Source organism: Enhydra lutris, unplaced genomic scaffold, assembly GCF_002288905.1.
Source record: "Enhydra lutris kenyoni isolate GAN:26980312 unplaced genomic scaffold, ASM228890v2 scaffoldscaffold3, whole genome shotgun sequence".
NCBI classification, from domain to species: domain Eukaryota; kingdom Metazoa; phylum Chordata; class Mammalia; order Carnivora; family Mustelidae; genus Enhydra; species Enhydra lutris.
The window spans coordinates 82,272,782-82,292,149 of record NW_019154087.1 but is presented as its reverse complement, the minus strand read 5'-3'; the positions used below and the strand labels follow the sequence as shown (position 1 = coordinate 82,292,149).

The window sequence follows — 19,368 nt, the reverse complement described above, 5'->3', positions numbered from 1 at the left end:
GTGGTCTTTCCTTTCCTCTGCTCGGCCTGAGTAAGATCTGGAATTCTCTTAAGAGCATTATTGATATTCTCCCCCCAGCTTGAGGTCATTTGGAAAGTGAGTGCAAGTTAACTGAGCACATACAGTCCGTTTTAAAAAGATGACATCTTTTGGAGTCTCTTACATAATTATTTATGACTAAAGGAGAAATGTTAATAAGAACCAAAAAGGATTTTCATGGAGAGAACGCAACGATGAGAAGGAATGGAAAGGTTATACGGGCTTTCTGTGGAGCCCAGAGCAGCTGCTGAGAAGTTGCCTCGCCCACTGGCTAGTGAGGATCTGTAGGCCTCCCTGACCCTATTTTTCAGTCTGGCCTTGAAAATAGGAAGATGTAAGCTGGTCACAAAAATACCAAACCTCAGGCATGTCCCTTCAGAGCAGTGCAAGTGAGTTCTGTAGTGTGGGCTTTGATCAGGGGCTGGGGAAGTCTGATGTTCCAGTGCCCGAATACCTTCCCTTTTTTAACAGAACATATTTTTCCATCTGATTCCCCTTCCACCTTAATGGAAATACTGGGTCTCTCCTGCCCAAATAGAAAGGATTCTAGGTAACGGTGTGGATTCCAGATTACAGGGAACATGGGGGAAGCCACTGGGTCAGAGGCATGTTTGACAAAAGATGATAAATCATGTCCTGAAGTCAAAGAGGAAGACTGCAAAGAAATGCCTTATGATTACCTTACATATGGGAGAGATAAGGGGCCGGGAATAAATGAGGAAAGAACTGGTCTTTATTTTCCTTGTTAAGAACTCTGGAGTATTTTGAAAGGCATTGAAAGTAGTCCTCAAACTGTCACAACTGTGTGGTTATTAGTTTATGGGTTTTTTTGGTTTTTTTTTTTTTTAGTCCCTTATTTTCTCTCTCTCTGTTCTGGTGACTTGTCTTCCTTTGAGATTTTTTTTTCCCCTAAGAATCACTTTATTCAACATTTATTAAGCTTTTATTGAAATCCAGACACCATACAAGACCTGCAGGATATGGCAATTCAGTGTGTTCAGTGGGAACAGCCTGGTATGCGGAGACTGTGTTGTGCTGTGCGGTTAGCAAGAGAGTGGGATTAGGGGAAAGCGAAACCCTCAGTAAGGCTGCTGGGCCATAGGCCTTCCCTTTTCCACCTCCCATCTGGATTCCAGAATTGCAGTCAGGGAGACCCATGAAAAATGCGGTCACCCTGCAGATCTCTGAGGCTAAAGAGAAATAAAGAGGAATTTGAGATAACAATCACCTTTGTTAACTTTTTCCATGCTGTGGGAGGCCTTCCCCTCTACTGGCCCCCAGATCAGGGGGTGATTTCTCCCTTTAAAATTGAGGCATGTCTTAACATACATATGGTCAAGTGCACAAATCCTGGGGGTACAAATGGATGAAACTTTACCGAGTCATACACCGTGTCACACCCTCAGATCCAGACCTAGACTGCCTCCAGAGCCCTGGAAGGTTCCCTCATGTCCATGCTGTCCTTCTGCAACAGGCATTCAGAAGGCTATTCATAGCTGTAATTTCCTTCTTCTTGCTGCTGGGGTATAATGAAAAAAGGGGGAAAGCCCACCATCAACACAGAGCAGGACAGTCAAGACCATGGACCTTTTGGCAAGTCAATTTATAGTCCGTCCCTGGGCCTCATTTTTCTGATGTAAAACATCTATATCCAAGGCTACGTGATTTTTAGAATACTTGCGGCCCTTCCTTTCTTTGATTCTAAGTGAATGAGAAAGGGAATCTGAAGGCAATGAAGTTTCCATACGGTGGATTTTAGGCCTACATGCCGTTGACCGAGTGGGATTTTAAAGTTAGTTGGCGAAGGTAAGTTCCTCTTTGGGTGGGTGGAGCTTGGAGCCTATAGTTCTAACCTACAAAAGGAAAAAGGTAGTTTTCCTTTTAAGTTGATGATTTCAGGCTGATTCTTATAATCCAGCCAATGCTGGTCTCCCATATACGCTGCCTAAAAACTCGTCTTTTTGTCAGATTTTGTAAATTGTTCATCCAGACTTTGTCAAGGCTCTGTTGCCAGGATTTTGTAAACTAGTTGGGTTTCAATCATGGACCATTAGGAAGATGTGCATCGAGGTAGAAAAATTTTGTTCAGATTTGCTGTTATTTATTTTTTAAATTAAAAATGAAAATGTATTTTGAAGTTTATCGTGTTTAGTCTGTTATTACCCTTATGTGAACGAAACGAAATCATTCCTGAACTTTCCTTTATCGACACCTCCTTTGCAACACGTCACACCCAGTCCCTCTGGCCTCCTGTCATTATAGGTCCTGTCAGTTTAGACTCATGCTATGGGGTCATGGAATCATTGTCACCTGGGAACAGGAAGAACTTTTCCTCTTCCCTCACTTCTGTCCCCCTCCATCCATCCATCTGGCATCAGAGCTGATGGTTTCTGACAACAGTTCATTTAAACAATGGGCTGTTTCTTCACTCGTTTACTGCAAAGGGAAATGAAAGAGGAGTAGCTACTAACTTACCTGAGAAGGATAGAAACTGATTCTCAAACGAGGCTGAACATTAGTATAACCTGGAAAGAGGCCACACCCCAGACCAATCAAATCAATTTCCAAGAGAGGGGAGCATGACCCAGGCACCATATTCTTTTTACATCTCCCTGGTGTTATTCCAAACTTTGGCCAAGGCTGAAAATAGAGGAAATAACACCTTGAGAAAATCGGTGTTCAAAATGGATGTTCATTTCTTAAACTCCCTGCTGGTGGTGTGTCATACTGTGGGGATGGCCACATTTCAGTTAGAATAGTCACACTGTTTGAAGTCCTGGGCTTATGCCTAAGATTTTTTTTTTTTTTTTTCTTTAAAGAAAACTGTCCCAGTGCTTTTAAACATTTGCCATCTATTGCTTTTTAGGGCAATAATGCCCCCACTGTGTACATAAGAATCCCTGGCATGTTAAAGATGCAAATGGTTTGGGGCCCCAAGACTGAATCAGTAAGCCTGGGGAATCTTTTTGGATCTACAGTCCCTAGTGAGAAATGCTACTTTAGAACACTGTTCGCTGTCCAAATGTGTAAGCGCTGTTATTTCTTACAGACATCCTCAGCTTTTTCCCAGTCCTCTCCAGGATTCTGCAACTTCTAAACCCTTTGCTAAAATGGTCTGTCTTCAAACCCACTCTTTTGACTCTTGATCATTTAAAGCCATATATACTTGAGAACTTACAAAAGGGGGCTCTTGGTATGTTTCTCCACCCTTTTCTTTCAAAAGGCTACAGGCCTTTTTTTGAAGCTGCGTTGATGAGGTAGAGAGTTCTTCAAGTTCAGGAAAATGTGTAAAATGTTAAGAAAGGGGTCATTTTCACTCTCCTTAGGCAGTTGGCCACTCGCGAATCAGGTACCCAACATGTTCACGTAAGTTGCAAACCACCAGATGCCGCCCACATCAGGCAGCTGAGTGAGGATCTTTGTAGGCCATCCGGGGAAGCCCACAGCTTCTGGAAAACTGGGACTCCAGCAGAACATAAAAAATAAGTGACTGTGAGAAGGGCACCTGAGTGGCTCAGTCGATTTAAGCGTCTGCCTCAGGCTCGGGTCATGAGTTCTGGGTCCTGGGATCGAGCCCTGTGTTGGGCTCCCTGCTCACTCTCTCTGTATCTCAAATAAATAAAATCTCAAAAAAGAATAAGTGTGTTGCCCTGTTCTTTTAATGCATTAACTGATGTAAAGATTGTAAAAGGTTTTTAGGAACAAAAAAAAAGTTACTGAGCGATTGGCTGATGGAAGCTTCTCATCCCACCTTGTATGTGTTGATTAAGGAGAATACGCAGTTTTGCTTTTTGTTCCACAGAGTAGGTTGTGAACTACATCTCTGCCTAATTTTATTGAAGTGGGAGCAAGAAAGTTCTTTGAGCTTTAGTGATTCTTCAAATGGAGATATTTGGGGAATCTATTGCACTATGATGATCTGTATTTAAAAAGGAAGGTTTTCTCTCCTGTGGACTGTTTCCAACCCCAGTTCAAATTCCTTTACACGGGCCCCTTTTTGAGATGGAGGGGCAGGGAGAGGAGGAGGAAGGTTCTGTCTGTCTGAGTGAAACAGGGAAAGGGTCTCGATCATTGCCATGTGAACATGGGCTGTTTGTTACTGTGACATCAGGCAATTTACCTGAAATCAGTGTTTTTCAAATGGTCTCATAGTCACTTGGAAGTTGGGAGGATAATTGAGAACTGGTCTCATAGTGTCTGGGATCCCACAGTGAAATGATCACCAGTAAATGAGGTCGATGCATGAGCCCCCAGGATCCCTTTTCAGCTCCAGCTAACAAACTAGAACCAGTAAAAATACATACTGACTTTCGAGTCTAATACCATCCGCTGTTCTTTTAGTGCAAAATGGGAGCCCTGCCCACGTACCCCAATGGAACTGAGCAGGTCCTTTAAACCCTGGTCTCCTTTTAAAGGGAAGACAAGAATAGTTAATTCCCAAGGTCACTGTGAGGGTTAATGAAAACATTTATGCATCTGTCCCCACACAAAGCCTGACACTGGTCTCTGTGGAGAGTTAAATGGTGGCCACAGTATTTGACCAGGGTGCATGGGAATACCTGAATCCTGTCTTCAGCAGATTCTATGCTCCAGAGCCTTTCCTAAGAGAGAGCACCGAAAAGATCTGACAGATGAACGCTGTTACCTTCAGGCCTGGGTCCCAAGCCTCCGTGTGCACCACTGGATGTGGTGAATGCAGGGACACCATGTGCAGCAGCAGGAACACTGGACCGAGGGCCCGGCACAGCCTACTCTCTCCGGAGGAGAGAACCTCTCAGGTTCCAGTTGACTTCCAAAGAGATGCAAAGCAGTCTGGGAAGGGAACTGCTCCCCAAGACGGGGAAAGTCTTGGCTGTGACCTCATTTCTATGGAGTATAGTCAAAAATCAAGCTACAACCCCAATAGAAAACTGTTGCTAAATCAGATTTTGGGGCCTGGCCCAGTAGGTGACTGTACTTGGGGCAGGGACAGGGCCCCTCCCCCACCAGAGTTCAGCCTTAGAGAAAAACTTAACATTTAGGCCACTTTATTCACAACACTGTACTTCGCCATAAATATGTGAGTTTAACATAAGCATATCTGGAATTTGCACAATTTAAAAATGTCAAATGAGTCACAAGTTTCAATATCAGAATTACACTTGTGTTGTCAGTCCCTCTGGTTCAGCGGATTTAAATCCTCTTCTGCCCAGTTTCCTCTTCAATCAGACTTTCCTAAGAAATACATGAGCAAAAAATATGTCAAGGTTGATTGTACTAGCTGAATTTCACTATGCTTTTGATCTTTTTGACTTCCAAAATATTGATACAGAAAGAATAGATCTGTTTATTTTTGTGCACTAGAAAGGGCTAGAGAGATGTAACAGATCATGTATTTCTAACTTATTTAATAAACATAAGATCTACATTAATAGTTTAAGGATAAGATGTGAAGGAGGTGAAAAAAAGGTCTGATCTCAGTTTTTTTTTTGTTTTGTCTTTAAGATTTTATTTGAGAGGGAGAGAGAGAGCACGCGCCTGAGTGGGGTGGAGGGGGAGGAGCAGAGGAGAGGGAGAGGGACAAGCGGACTCCATGCGGAGCGTGGAGCCCAGTGTGGGGCTTGGTCACACGACCCTGAGATCACGATCCGAGCTGAAACCGAAAGGTGGATACACTCAACCGACTGAGCCATGCAGACACCCTTGATCTCAGTTTGTTTTTAACCCAGCTTTTGCCTCAATACCTTCTTTCTAAGGGACATTTGGGAAATGTCACTGATTGCTATTATTTTTATTATGTGGTAAGTAGGAGTAGACACAGAAAGCCAATAAAGATGTCTGTCTGCTTTTTTTCGTTGAACTGGAGGTGTGGAAGTCAAGGTCAGTGAGCAAAATGAAAGCTATAGCTTGTGTTTGTATATGATTTATTCAGGCTTTCCCTGCTCCTGGCAGAGCAGCTAATCAACTATAGTGGCCTGAACTGCTGCAAACAAATGGACCACGGGAGCTCAAAGAGCACAACGGTGAGCTCAAGATTCAAATTATATTCAAGTATGCTCTGCATACTTGCTTTCTTATTATCAAAAACCCGCATGAGGTTAGCAGATTCCCATTTTGGGTGGGAATTTGGGGATGGTTAGAATCCAGTCAGAAAACTGGAAATCAAATATGTGGCTCTGAATTATGAATTTACTAGTTTGGAATTTTTTATTCCAAAGGGGAAAAATAAACTAGAGCACCATTTTTGATTTCTACATTTTTCCAGGGAAAAGCCATTTCATACCAAGAACATTAGTGAAGACTTAAGGAATCCCGTGGAGAGGTGAGGATTAGCCTAGATTAGATGAGTCGGGGGTGGGGGGGGGGGGACAGTGGTAGATGAATACATGTGAAGAAGTGACACGTAACAGTGGGAAGAAATGAAACAGTCATCCCAAAGGCTAGAACCAAGATTAGGGGATAAAGGTTACAGAGAGATTTCAATCTAATGGAAAAAAGGTTCTAACCGTTAGTACTGTCTACCCACTGAGAGAGGGTGTCACAAAATAGTGAGGCCCTACCCCAGGAGGAATTCAGGCAGTCAGAAAGGTAAGCCCCACAGAGGCTGAGAGGTGGTTGTCCCACGTGGACAACCTGGGAGGTGGCACCAAGGACCTTTCCATCTCTAAAGCTCCATGTCATTACAGCTGTGACTCACCAGAGCTCCTTTCAGGTCCCTGAGGGGAGGTCGGGGCTGGTGGATTGTGCATTCCAAGCGCTGAGGTTTTGCTGGTTGATCAAGCTCCTCCGCTAGCTGAGAAAAAAGAACATGATTCTTGCTGATGGAGATAAATGGAATGGAACGGTATTTTCCACTTCCACCAAGAACTGTGTGTGGAGAGTGAGGTCAAGGGAATTGTGGGACGGGGACTTTATGAACATAGATCCACACTTGAGGCATTTATACAGAGGGGTGGGGTGTTCTGGGGGTACTGGTAGTAAGGAGAGTATATTTTCTCCCTAGAGATGATGAGAATGAAGTACTTTGAACCTCATGAAGGGATGGTCTACAAAAAGTCTAGGAGCTTCTAGTTACGAATAGGGATGACTTTTATTTTCAATTTTTACTAAATATGTCATAGTTAAGTAAGAGTTACTTCACATATAATCTGTGGAGAGGAGACTTCAGATTCCAGGCCATCTTTATTTCATACTAAATTATCTTTCTTATGTCTCCAAAAAGAAAGATAAATGATTTTAAGTTTCTCTAGTTTTGTTTTGTCAGCACTATGTTAAGTATCCCAGCCCCGAATCACTCATCCTTTAGGTTCTGTTTGTTTCCCATTAATTTAAGAACAATAACAACTGTATGTTTATTAATCCACTATCATTTTGGGGATTAGCAAGCTAATATCTAAGACATCTTTCATCTTTCATGTGATCCTTATATGACCCCAAGAAGTCTCATATTATAGATTAAAAAACCAAGTACCCTATGTTAGTCCTGGTACACATATTGAGATCAATTTATATGAAATCAAATTCAGGATACTTTCCAGTATATATTTTGTGTCCTTGAGCTTGCTAACCCCTCCCCACTAGCAGCCTCCAAGTTCTTTGCCTAAATGCCCATTTCAGTAAAAAGAAATGATAAGGCATGCATGATGCATTCTTGATAAGAATTCTTATTTATGAGCTATGAAAATGTACACCAGCCTAGTATCATAGGTACTTTTAAAAAGACAAAATAAGGGAAAAAAAAATAATCAGCAGAAGTTCTAAGATTTTCTTTCTGAATCCCAAGGAATCATCTTCCTCTGGAGACCTTGGGTCCATTCCACTGTTTTGAACTCCTTTGGCAATTCTAGATATTCAGAGTACAACCTGCTCCTTCGCACCTATTGCCATATTCTCTTGGAACTGTTCCTGTCTGAATAGAAAGCAGGGATGGGACTTGCCTTTGCACTTGTCTCGTGTCCCCCAGAATACCAACAGTCCATGGAGCCCAGCAAAGCACGCTTTGGGGAACACACAGAATGTTACTGTAGACTGAACCACATAAGCCACATCTTACTTTGATGATGAAAGAGCCTTACCTCTTGGAAAGAATCGATCAAATTTTCAGCATTTCTCTTTCCCCCAGGACGCAGTCCATAGGACCAGTGTTGGCCAGAGCAGCCCACCACACATAACGTCAGCAGAAGAAGACCAGCGACAAGTTTTGGAATCGGCTCCATTCTAAGGAACATCAGTGCAACAGTGAGAACAGACCTGGACTGGGTTGAGCAAAAAGTCAAGACCTTTTTGGTGATAAGCCTAATGTTTCTATGTTAAGTCTATAGGAGGTGGAAGTGGCAGCTTCCTGCTTTCACACATAGACGTGAAACACACATCCCCATGCGCTTGCCTCTGGTGTCCTAGCCACAGGAGATAAAGGCAGTACTTGGAACTTCCACGCTCAATATGTTTTCGTACCAAGTGAGTCTGCTTTTATTTTTAGTATTTATTTGGTTATCCAAACTCCCTGATTCCTTCACTTATCAAGTTCACCTTTTTGCCTTAACATCCCCCCCCCCTCGCACCTCCCCCCACCCCAGATTAATTTCCAACTCTTTACCAGTTCCTGAGATAAAGAGAATTGGACCATTGGCTTGGAAAGGTAGATCCTGCTAGGAATCTCTGGCTAATACAAAGTTGTAGGACATTAAATGCATACATTGTGGCACTAATTATATTTTGCTGAGTGTCTTTCCTGTCTTAAGTGCTGGCCGGACCATCTGTGAGCGTGAGAGAGAACTCAAGACCTCTCAAAGCACCAAGCCCCAGACCAGATGCCTCTGTGGCCAAGGCGGCCTTGAATTAGCTGCTTACAGGAGGAATTCTCACAAAGCCTTCAAGTTACATTTCTTCTGATGGGAAAGAGGCTAAAGACAAAAATCAAATACTAGTCGATGAGCTGTGGTAATTATTCCCCAAAGGCTGTATCTCTGTGGCCCCCCGTGACAAGGACTATGAAGGTCAAGTTTTCTTGGATTTAGCCCTTTGGGTGAAAAATGCCCTACAGACAGACAAAAGCATGTGGTCTCAAACAAGTGCTAGAAATAGAAAAGCTGTTTTACCTGTTTGCAGACAAAAAGCCAAAAGAATCCCGAGCTGCTTTTTGAATTTGTAGAGTTCTGTGATTTTTCATTTTCTTAGCTTCCTTTTTATATGAAACTTTTTCAGTACTGAAATCTTTCCTGCTGGTAAATTATACTGCACATGGACTATGGGGGTTTTTTTAATTGCAATTTTTTTAATCCTATTCACATAAAGCCCTTTAATGCTGTATGTAATTGGAACACCTACTGGTGTCTCTATAAAATTTACTTAAATCTTGGCCATTAAAACCTCAGCTAAGACTTTTATAGCTGAGAACACAATTCAGAGATTAAAATCTAGCTAGTTTAAATTCTCTTGAGGAAACTGATAGACCTATCCAGAGCTGAGGGAAAATGGCTGTCGTTCAATTAAGTGATGTTAAGTGCAAACCATAAAGCTTTCACAAAGGAGGCCATGTAATAATTATAGAAAGAAGTTGAGTCAGGATGCCTGGGAACTGGTCTCAGCTCTTCAATTCTCCATTTGTAAGCAGAGCTGATTTATAAACACTAAGAAGTGATTATTGGCACTATACCTGCACCCATATAGGACCCTAAAGTAGATCATGTGAGTCTGAAAATTCCCCCATCTCCTCCCACCAGGTTCCTTCCTTGACTTATCTGGAAAGCCTTCTGTAGAATCACAATGTTAGGGAGAAACATTGTAGTTCAAGTACACCAAGCCCAAGACCACCTGGAGGGTGGAGAGTTGGCTCATTTCAGTAGAATACTTATTGAGTTAAAATATGCAAATCACTGTGCTAAAGGCGGTGGGAACACTAAGGTGAGAAATAGTAGTTAACTGGCTTATGAATAAGACCAACCTCACTCATTACAACAGTCTTGCCAAGTGGATATTGTTATCCAAATTTCATAGATAGATGTGCCAACCCAGTGGTGAACCCTTGGGATATTTTATACAGTATAATATTTACACAGTATAAACATTTACAAAAGAACGAGAGAGCCATTACTCTTTGTTACATTTATTTGAGTACATGATTGTCTTCCCCTAATTTACCCCAGGGTTGTGACTCAGGAGACTCAAGGAGCCCATCTTATTTAAAAGCCTGTTAAATGCCTAGCATTTAGTCAGCATTCAGTAAGTTTAAGTTCGAATGAATGAATGAATGAATGAATAAAAAGTAAGGACCTTTAAACCAGATTAGCCTTCTTCTATTTCTTCATCAAAGTTGTTTTATCAGACACAGAATTAAATCTTCCTGTACAATTGTGTGTGAGGCCTATTACATTAGCTAAGTTGTAAAATGGTTTAAAATGACTGGAATATTCATTTTATTTTATTTTTTAAAGTTTTTTTTTTTTTTTAAAGATTTTATTTATTTATTTGACAGACAGAGATCACAAGCAGGCAGAGAGAGAGAGAAGGGAAAGCAGGCTCCCTGCTGCGCAGAGAGCCTGATGCGGGGCTCGATCCCAGGACCCTGGGATCACGACCTGAGCTGAAGGCAGAGGCTTTAATCCACTGAGCCACCCAGGCGCCCCTGGAATATTCATTTTAGAGCTAGGATTGGCAGTTTCTCCTCAGGTAGGATCTAAACCAATCAGTCATTGCCCAGTGTCTTCTGGAACAACTACATTTGCAAGATGTCAGCATAAAGAGCAATGTGGAGGGCAACTTAACTCTGTGCTTTCCTCAGCCATTTCTGTGGAGGTTGTCAGAGTCTCATGATAGGGTAGAGAAGGGGATAAGCTTTCAAGTATAATTGCAGACAGAGGGGAATTTAAAGAAAAAAATAAATAAAGTGATTAATTTCATTTAAATTATTTTATTTCCTTAGACACTGAAAAATTTGAGCCATTTTGACGTGAAAGTTATCTCACTGTAATACAAAGGTCACGAGAGGCTCTTTTTCAAGAGTTCATTATGTTTGAATAGTGTTCAAATTCTCCAACGGATTTCCCATTTGCTGAAAGAGGTGTGGGGCTAACAGTGTTATGTAAGCAGATGTGGTCATTGGTCAGGACTAAGGAAATGGGAGGTAAGACATCTGACCCTTATTTCATGTTAAGCACTTATCTTTGGTTACGCATCAGTGGATTTCTTGTAGCTTATTTCTATCGGTTGGTATTAAACTTTAGAATCATGTTTTGAAATTTTGGGATGAACATAGCCACATAGTATACAAATACATACAGTATGCTTTATGCCAAATCTGTGTCATATTCTTAGGGCACAGAGATCTCAAGGGCAAAGGCCAGATTCATTTTCTACAGTATCAAATAAGAGATCAAACATGCAGTTTATGGAATTTCGATGTTTAGTGACAAACTTCGAAGCGTTTCATAGTTCCACGGATAGACCATTTATCATGAATGGATTTTATGGTTGTCATAATTTTTTTCTCAATTTAGAAATTTCCAGATCTTAAAGTGTATGGCTTTAGAGGGAAAATTGTTTCACTTTCAACATTATCAAAACTATTAAAGTGTTACAATAATGACTCCGTAATCTTGATGAGTGATGGATACAACCCTCTTTTTTGCCTAATGTAAAATCTCAGCAGGAGGAATCCATGGTGAACTCCTGCTGGCATAGTTAAAGTTGTGAAAGTCTTTCAGAGAATTAATCCTTGCATTAAGGTGCTTTGTACAGAAAATGTAACCACTTTTCTTCACAGAGGTGTACCTTTTAATTTTAAAGATAATACCTCCTTGGAAATTTAATGAAATTCTAGGGCTTTTCATTAAACATGATTTGAAGCTGACATGGGGGTTGATTTAGAGTGTAAGTCACCAATTCATGAAGTGAGCAACTGGAGAGAATATTCCAAGTCCTGATTTTTGATAGTAACCTTTGTAAGAAAATGAATCTGCAGTACTTCCTACTAAATTTTTTTGAAACTGTAATTAGAAGAACTAGATTATATTACAACCTAATACCTGAGTAATTACACAAGTACTGAATTTTAATTTAGGTTTAACCTTTTTCTAGTCTCCCACCCCCACCTGTATTTTTACCCGTGTACAGACATGTCCATCACGAGGTTTAATAGAAGTTTTACTATTTTGAAACTCCTCCCTCAAAATCCTCTCTCCCAGGTGTTAGGTGAGAATGTTTTGGGGAAAATGTTCTTAACCTCATAAAGCTAACTTTTAATGTTCATCAGCTGAAGAGTAACTCGAATTAACTCGAAGTATTACTGGAAGGTAGTCTTGTCTTTTCAGAATTAATGAGATCTCTTTGTGTTGTTAGCATGGTGGATTTTAAAAAGAGGGTCATAAAATAATCACACTTTAAGTAAATTTGCCTGAATGGCACTTTCAAAGAGACTAATCGGTTTTAATTATCATGTTGCATTTTCGTTTCCAACCTGACCCTTGGGGCTGGTCATCAACATATGGTGAAGAAATGTAAGCAAATTACAAGTGCTGATTTTCAAAAACATGACAAGAAACTCCTTTTCAACATTTCACATCATTTATTAATGCAGTATACATTAGATCCAAAATCTGCAGTTTCTAAGCATACCACGTTTAGCTCTTTCGGATTCTTCTGCAGTTTTAAGTTATGTCTACAGAGGTACCCTTAAGTGGATGAACAACACGTTCTATAATTATTGAAAATATATAGTACAGAGTGAAATGATTTAAATATAATTTAGGCACATATTGATTATGAAAATAGATATCTCTCAATACAATACTTCTCTGTCTTGGTAAAAATAATAAAGCAAAGAAAATAATTCATTTCTGAAGTTGCTTTCCCTCACCGGTAAAGGTCCGATCTCCCACTATGCATATTGTACCTTTTACTGTTAAGGAAAGCTTTGCATATGTGTATATAGAAGAAGCTACGTAAATATTGAAGACATGTCATTCTCCCAGAGGAGACAAAGTAGTTTTGAATGATTCATTGCTTCAAACTGATGAGTCTGCAGAATTCAGAACCTATTTGGACACAGCTTATATCCCTGTTCTTGGGGCAGACAAAAGGACACGGGTTACTGGTAAGGAGTAGAGGCCCTGTCTCTGCTACTGCAGAGATGAGGACTCGAGAAAATAAATCTAGAATTGATTTAAATGAAACCAGAAAATAGAAGTCAAAGACAGGTGCTGATTGGTATTACATCTTGGACCAGCCAAATGCCTTTACTCTTATTTCAGTTTTTTGGTGGCTATAATCAAACTGTCAGTTTAAAATCCCCTCATTCCCCACTGTAGGGTTTTAGCTGCAGTTATGGTGATGTCCAAAAGATGATTGCCATACTCGTTCATATTTTATTTATAGCTTGGATTGCAGTGGACTGGGATTTATGCCTATTTCTAAGCTGGCCCTGTTTAAACTATTTGGCATTTGAATTAAATTAATATTAATAATGCACCTTGGTTTTTTGGTTCTGACATATCTTCCTATGCTTATTTTGACTATACAGGAGGAAACAAGGCGAGTAGTGTAAATTGGTAACATTGCCTGGGCTGGCGTTGAGTGGAACCTGCTTTGAATGAAATTCTAATGATGCTCTTTAAAAGCTGTAGCAATAGGTAAGTTCTTTGTCCATCTGGAGACTGTCCATCTGGAGAATTCCACCTTAACTTGAGCTGATAATGATGTCTTTTCTTTCACTCTGTCTCAATCAGTAAGAACTGAGGATTTAATTTAGCTACTGCTTTGTTCTAAAAAATAAACATGATAAAAATGCACCTGAAAAGAGAGCCTTGGGGAATCTGATCTCACCATATTCACACAGCGTGACAGGTATTTAAAGTAGGGGAGTGCATCACTAAAGCTATTAATAAACCTGAACTCTGCAAAGTTTTCAAAAAGTTTAACAATTTAAATATCCATACTGCATCTAAAGATTCAATAAATATAATTGCATATGTTGTGCTTTTCATAAATTAAAATCCTCAAGTACATTTCACACCAAGATGGTATTTCCACATCATGCCTATTTAAAAGCAAATATAATGGATCCTATTTCTGGTCATAAAGCCAGGAAAATCCCCCTACCTCCACTCAAAAGGCAGCAAGCTAATCTAGCTTCCCTACATCTATTACATGAGCGCTTCTCCATTAAAACCAGAATGTGGAAAAAAGTCACTTTTTTCCTTTATGCACCGCTGAGAACAAGCATAATCCTTTAAATGGTTTTTTTTTTTTTTTTAATTCTCTTACAGTGTTATTTCTTCTAGACAACTGAGTGGGTGGAGAAAAAAAACTGATAAGGAAAATATTTTGCATCTTGGATTTCTTCCCTCAGCGCTGAAATTCTCATCTGACACTTTGTGACATGTGCAGTGGTGTCAGCATCTCTTCAAATATAGCTCCCTTCACGTTGGAACCTCTCAGGTTGGCTTCTTGAAGATCGCAGCCAGACAGATCACAATTCTGCAAGACAAAACCAATATTCATGAAATTCGGGTGCAGGGTGAGGGCCTTCTCTGCTCCCTCTCAAAATGACTCCCCGGGCCCATGAAACTCATGTTATCATGAAAATCAGTTATTTCTGGAAAACTTCTGTTTTAGGAAGAAAGTCAGATTTTCTTCCATTGGATTTCTTTTCTCTAGGTGATGCTCAGGCTGACCATCACAAATAGAGATAAACAAAGGTTAAAGAAGAAGCATGTCTCTTCTGTTCATATATTTAAGAATCAGTCATTTAAAACTCAGAATGGACTCCAATGTAATAAATTTTATCTGGGCAAATTTACTACAATCCAACAACAACAATAACAAAAGGCCTGAGCAAGGCTGGGAAACATCATTAAAAAACATCTGAGCAAGAGATTTTACTTACAAAATTAAATTATGTAAGAGATTTTGCCTTTCCTCAACGTGAACTTTTTTATAGCAGGGAACTGCCTTTTTTTTTTTTTAAATCCTAAATTATATGCACAGTTCAATGAGTTTTAATAAATGTATACAACAGTTAACTACCACCACAATTGGAAGTTGTTTTTAAATTTCTCTTGCGATCACAGTGACAGATGAGACGGATTTTGGATAAGTCCCTGGAGGTGCTGGGTGAAGGCACATAACCATTTAGGACAGAATGTCACCAACTGCCCTTCAACAGTTAACCTGATTAGTCTTTGCAATCAGTTGCAATCAGGAAGACTTTGACTATATGGTTAACTAAAACCAAGGGTAGGGGGATCATCATCTTTGGTCTGACAGTACCAAATAATAAAAAATTAAATAACTGTGCTTATAATAGGTTTATACTTTTGGCTTTAGGCTGATTATTTTTGCCTTTAAGTTTAATGGGGCCTGCTACTCTGTTGCTAAGATCTATCAAGAGAACAGGCAAAAACATTAGAAGAAAAAAAACAAGCCAAATTTTGACCTACTGTTCAGTCCAATATAGGCCAGATTTTCTGGGATAGGGCTGTACTGTTCAATATGATGGCAATAGCCACATATGGCTACATTCATTCATTCATTTATTTATTTATTTATTTATTTATTTTTAAGGATTTTATTTATTTATTTGACAGAGATCATAAGCAGGCAGAGAAGCAGGCAGAGAGAGAAAGAGGAGGAAGCAGGCTCCCCGCTGAGCAGAGAGCCCGATGTGGGGCTCGATGCCAGGACCCTGGGATCATGACCTGAGCCGAAGGCAGAGGTTTTAACCCACTGAGCCACCCAGGCGCCCCATGGCTACTTATATTTAAATGGATTAAAATGAAATAAAATTTAAAAATCCATTTCTCAGTTGCACTGGCCATATTTCAAGTGCTCAACAGCCACAGGGGCTGGTTGCTACTGTACTAAACAGATTTAGAACCTGTCTAGCATTGCAAAAAGTGCTACTGGACAACACTGGAGTCTGATCAATAGCCCTTAAGTCTGCTAGCTGCATTTGCAATTTAAGACAACATACAGAATTCTGATGAAAGAGATACATGGACAAAATTAAAATCTCAAGTTGAGATTCAAAAAGAACATGATTCCAGTTTAGAACAGGCTTTCTTTGAACCTGATTTCAAACCTGGATATCTTTTAAATTTCTCAAGTAGTTAAAAAAATAATCTGACCCCATTCAATTCTGCTTGGAATTAAAACTTAAGAAAAACACAATGAGGGGCTTCTGGGTGGCTCAGTCGGTTAAGTGTCTACCTTCAGCTCAGATCACGACCTCAAGATCCTGGGATCATGCCCCACATTGGGATCCTTGCTCAGCGGGGAGCCTGCTTCTCTCTCTGCCTGCTGCTCCCCCTGCTTGTGCTATCTCTGTGTCAAATAAATAAAAATCTTTTTAAAAAATCCACAATAAATTAGATTAATAAAGACACCCATCAAAACTGCTCTACCTAAAGGAGACCCAAGGAAAAGAGGAGAAAGGAAATCAACTTAGAGCAAATGTCAGATGAATCTCCAAATCTGAGACTGGCATCTAGGACTTGTGTAACTGAACCCTGCTTTGGGGTTCAAATTTGTTGAAACAAGCAATCGATAAGAAAACATCCCTCCAGTGGTGCTGGCATGCTACCTGCCGGTTTTTACCAGCCAAGTACTTTATGATTTCAATAAATTTTCATGAGATACCCAGTAACTGTGGATTCAAAAAACTCTTAAGAAATTGGTGACTCACCTCTAAATCCGTTCCTGCCAGAGTTGCTCCTCTAAGGTTACAGTTCTTCAACTTTGCATTTTTTAAAGTAGCAACTCTCAGGTTAATTCCTGTCATCTGACTTCCTTCCATATCCACACCTTTCAGATTAGCACCTAAAGTGAACATATTTAGGGAGTAGTTGAACTTAAAAATATTTATAGTCCTCTACCTTCAAAAAAAACCACAGGATGACTTAATGGAGGTGAATGATGACAGGCTCCTTTAACTTTCTGAAAGAACTCTGTGAACCATAAGTCTCAGTCTCTCAATCAACTTCCACACAGAAAGAGTTCACTGTTAAAAAACTGTTTGCTTATACTATGAATGAAGAATGTTTTAGTCGATATTTTTGAGGGAAGGATTCAATTCAGTCTTAGACAAGTAGCGTCTTTACAGCAGCCTCTGGAAGGTTATAAGGAAGGGAAGTACCCTGAGTCCCTAACTTGCAACTAAACCAAGTGACCAGTTCACTGACAGAACAGTCATCAGGCATTCATGAAAAAAACATTAAATCACAATGACAAAAACTGCCTGGCTTTGTGCAAACTGAAATTCATTTTAGTCAGTGTAAGAGTATGATGTTTAGTTTCCAAGTTTGAGATGCTGGTACTTAATGCTCCAACTAAAGCCTTATTCATGATCAAAGGCTGGATTTTCCCTAACTTCTTGCCTAACATATGACTGAGACCAAGACAGAATTTACTCTTTTGCTCATTCTCCAAGTATGAGGACAGAAGAAATCTGTATCTTCCTATAGTGGTCATGAATTCCCTGTAACAATTATTTTGTTGGGCTTGTTACTTCATGGTTTGTTTTTACCTTAGACAGTGTAATTATAGATAGAAGCTCACCTTCTAAATTGGCTTTAAGACCAGAAGGATCTTCAAAATTACACAGTTTCAAGGATGCTCCTTCTGCATTAGAACAGAGCATCTTGACTCCTTGGAGATTTGCACACTGGCAAGGAAAAGAGAGAAGTCCATGTTTTAACATTCAGAATTTTGTTTGGGCAAGAAAAAATTGGCTCAAACAGTAAAAGAAAAGATAGACAGGGGGTGGAAACTCAATTCCATGCATTCACCATCAATTATTTTCTGTTTACAATGAAGACTTTTCTCACTAGACCCAAAAAGAATTGAGAACTATTTCAAGAAATAGTGTTTTTGTTTTTGTTTTTAAGATTTTAGTTATTTATTTGACAGAGAAAAAGAGAGGTCATAAGTAGGCAGAGAGGGAGGCAGAGAGAGAGGGGGAAGCAGGCTCCCTGCTGAGTAGAGAGCCTGATGAGGGCCTCAATCCCAGGACCCTGAGATCATGACCTGTGCTGAAGGCAGAGGCTTAATCCACTGAGCCACCCAGGTGCCCCAGAAATAGTTCTTTTAAAAGAACCATTTTAAAAGAAAGAACAGCCCAATTAATACGTCTATTTTACACAAAACGTTAAGAGTTTAGATAAGAGTTGGGAGAGTCAACTGTGACATCCTACTTCTACTTTCAGGAACAGCCCTGGTTGTGACATGAGAGCTGAAATGTATGGGTAAAGAAGGCATAAACTTGTCAGGGGTAGGGATTTCTCTTCCTGTTTCTGTAGGAATCAACAAAATTCTTGATGTTCAATCCTGCTATTACTACCTTCATTTCAAAGGTAAGAATACTAAGGCCAGCATTTCCAGGCATCATCTGGCTACAAAACACTACAAACTATTGTTGGGTCTTTCTGTATCAACCACTACTACACCACATTGACAACCCCAAACACCCAAATTATAGTGCAAAATACAAAACTAGTAAACTAGTAAAAAAAAACCAGTAAAAAAAAAAACAAAAACCGAGTAAAAAACTAGAAAATTAACATAATTTAAAATTCTAACATATATTTATCTCTGATGATTCAGTGTCATCAGATCAGAACTCCCAGCAGCAACTGGATAAGGCAGGAAGCTATAAAGATGACATTAACATTAGAACTTCACAAATTGTGACCAAAGTAGATGATGAATATAAAGCTGTCTTAAGAACTGTAAGGCACATACACACAAAAATGTAAGGCACTATATAAATGACAATTGTAGTTGTCATTAAAACTACAACAGTGAATCGGGGCACCTGGGTGGCTCAGTGGGTTAAGCCTCTGCCTTTGGCTCAGGTCATGATCTCAGCATCCTGGGATCGAGCCTCACATCAGGCTCTCCACAAGTGAGGAGCCTGCTTTCCCCCTCTCTCTGCCTACCTGTGATCTCTGTCTGTTGAATAAATAAATAAAAATCTTTAAAACAAACAAACTACAATAGTGAAGATTTCTAAAATCCTAAGGTTGATCAAGTTATGTTATTGCCATACCTAACAAAAAAATTATATTTTATAATTGCAATTCCATTTACCCCACAGTCAATTCTATGGAAAGGGAAATATGCTACAGATCATTTCAAATCACAGAAAATTGAGAAATGCACACATACTTTCCCATCTCTGCCTTTGCATTTACACAAGGTAGTACAGAAGCTCAGACTGAGTGGTAAGATAAATGAGGACCTGGAAGGACAAAATAACTAAGAGATGACTCTATTTTATTTTTTAACTTTTTAAAAAAAGATTTTATTTATCCATTTGACAGAGTGAGAGAGCACAAGGAGAGGGAATAGCAGAGGGAG

General features: G+C 39.8%; 2 protein-coding genes across 2 annotated transcripts in view; both read right to left on the bottom strand.

Annotated features, from left to right (window-relative positions):
* Nucleotides 1-5,211: 5,211 nt before the first annotated feature.
* On the bottom strand, nt 5,212-8,246 carry LOC111152669 (gonadotropin releasing hormone 1). Its single transcript, XM_022511228.1, has 3 exons — nt 8,094-8,246; nt 6,716-6,811; nt 5,212-5,253 (listed from the first exon to the last, which is right to left on the bottom strand). Exons 1-3 carry the CDS (start codon nt 8,244-8,246, stop codon nt 5,212-5,214), a joined length of 291 nt encoding a protein of 96 aa, XP_022366936.1.
* A 4,314-nt stretch (nt 8,247-12,560) lies between these two features.
* The window catches only part of LOC111154553 (potassium channel tetramerization domain containing 9), a 40,444-nt gene continuing 33,636 nt past the window's right edge, over nt 12,561-19,368 (bottom strand). The window contains exons 10-12 of the mRNA XM_022514209.1: nt 17,569-17,674; nt 16,697-16,830; nt 12,561-14,490 (exon numbers count right to left, since the gene is read on the bottom strand). Coding sequence (XP_022369917.1) covers nt 14,374-14,490; nt 16,697-16,830; nt 17,569-17,674 — 357 coding nt within the window. The 3' untranslated portion in view covers nt 12,561-14,373. The remainder of the gene's footprint in view (nt 14,491-16,696; nt 16,831-17,568; nt 17,675-19,368) is intronic.

What these genes read in the sequence shown, in the direction of transcription:
- LOC111152669 (XM_022511228.1), bottom strand. Translation starts at nt 8,246, where the DNA reads ATGTTCCTTAGAATGGAGCCGATTCCAAAACTTGTCGCTGGTCTTCTT. An exon ending in TGATCGATTCTTTCCAAGAG is followed by an intron (nt 6,812 to 8,093) that starts GTAAGGCTCTTT and finishes CTTTTTTCTCAG; the next exon opens with CTAGCGGAGGAGCTTGATCA. An exon ending in GGGACCTGAAAGGAGCTCTG is followed by an intron (nt 5,254 to 6,715) that starts GTGAGTCACAGC and finishes TGTATTTCTTAG; the next exon opens with GAAAGTCTGATTGAAGAGGA.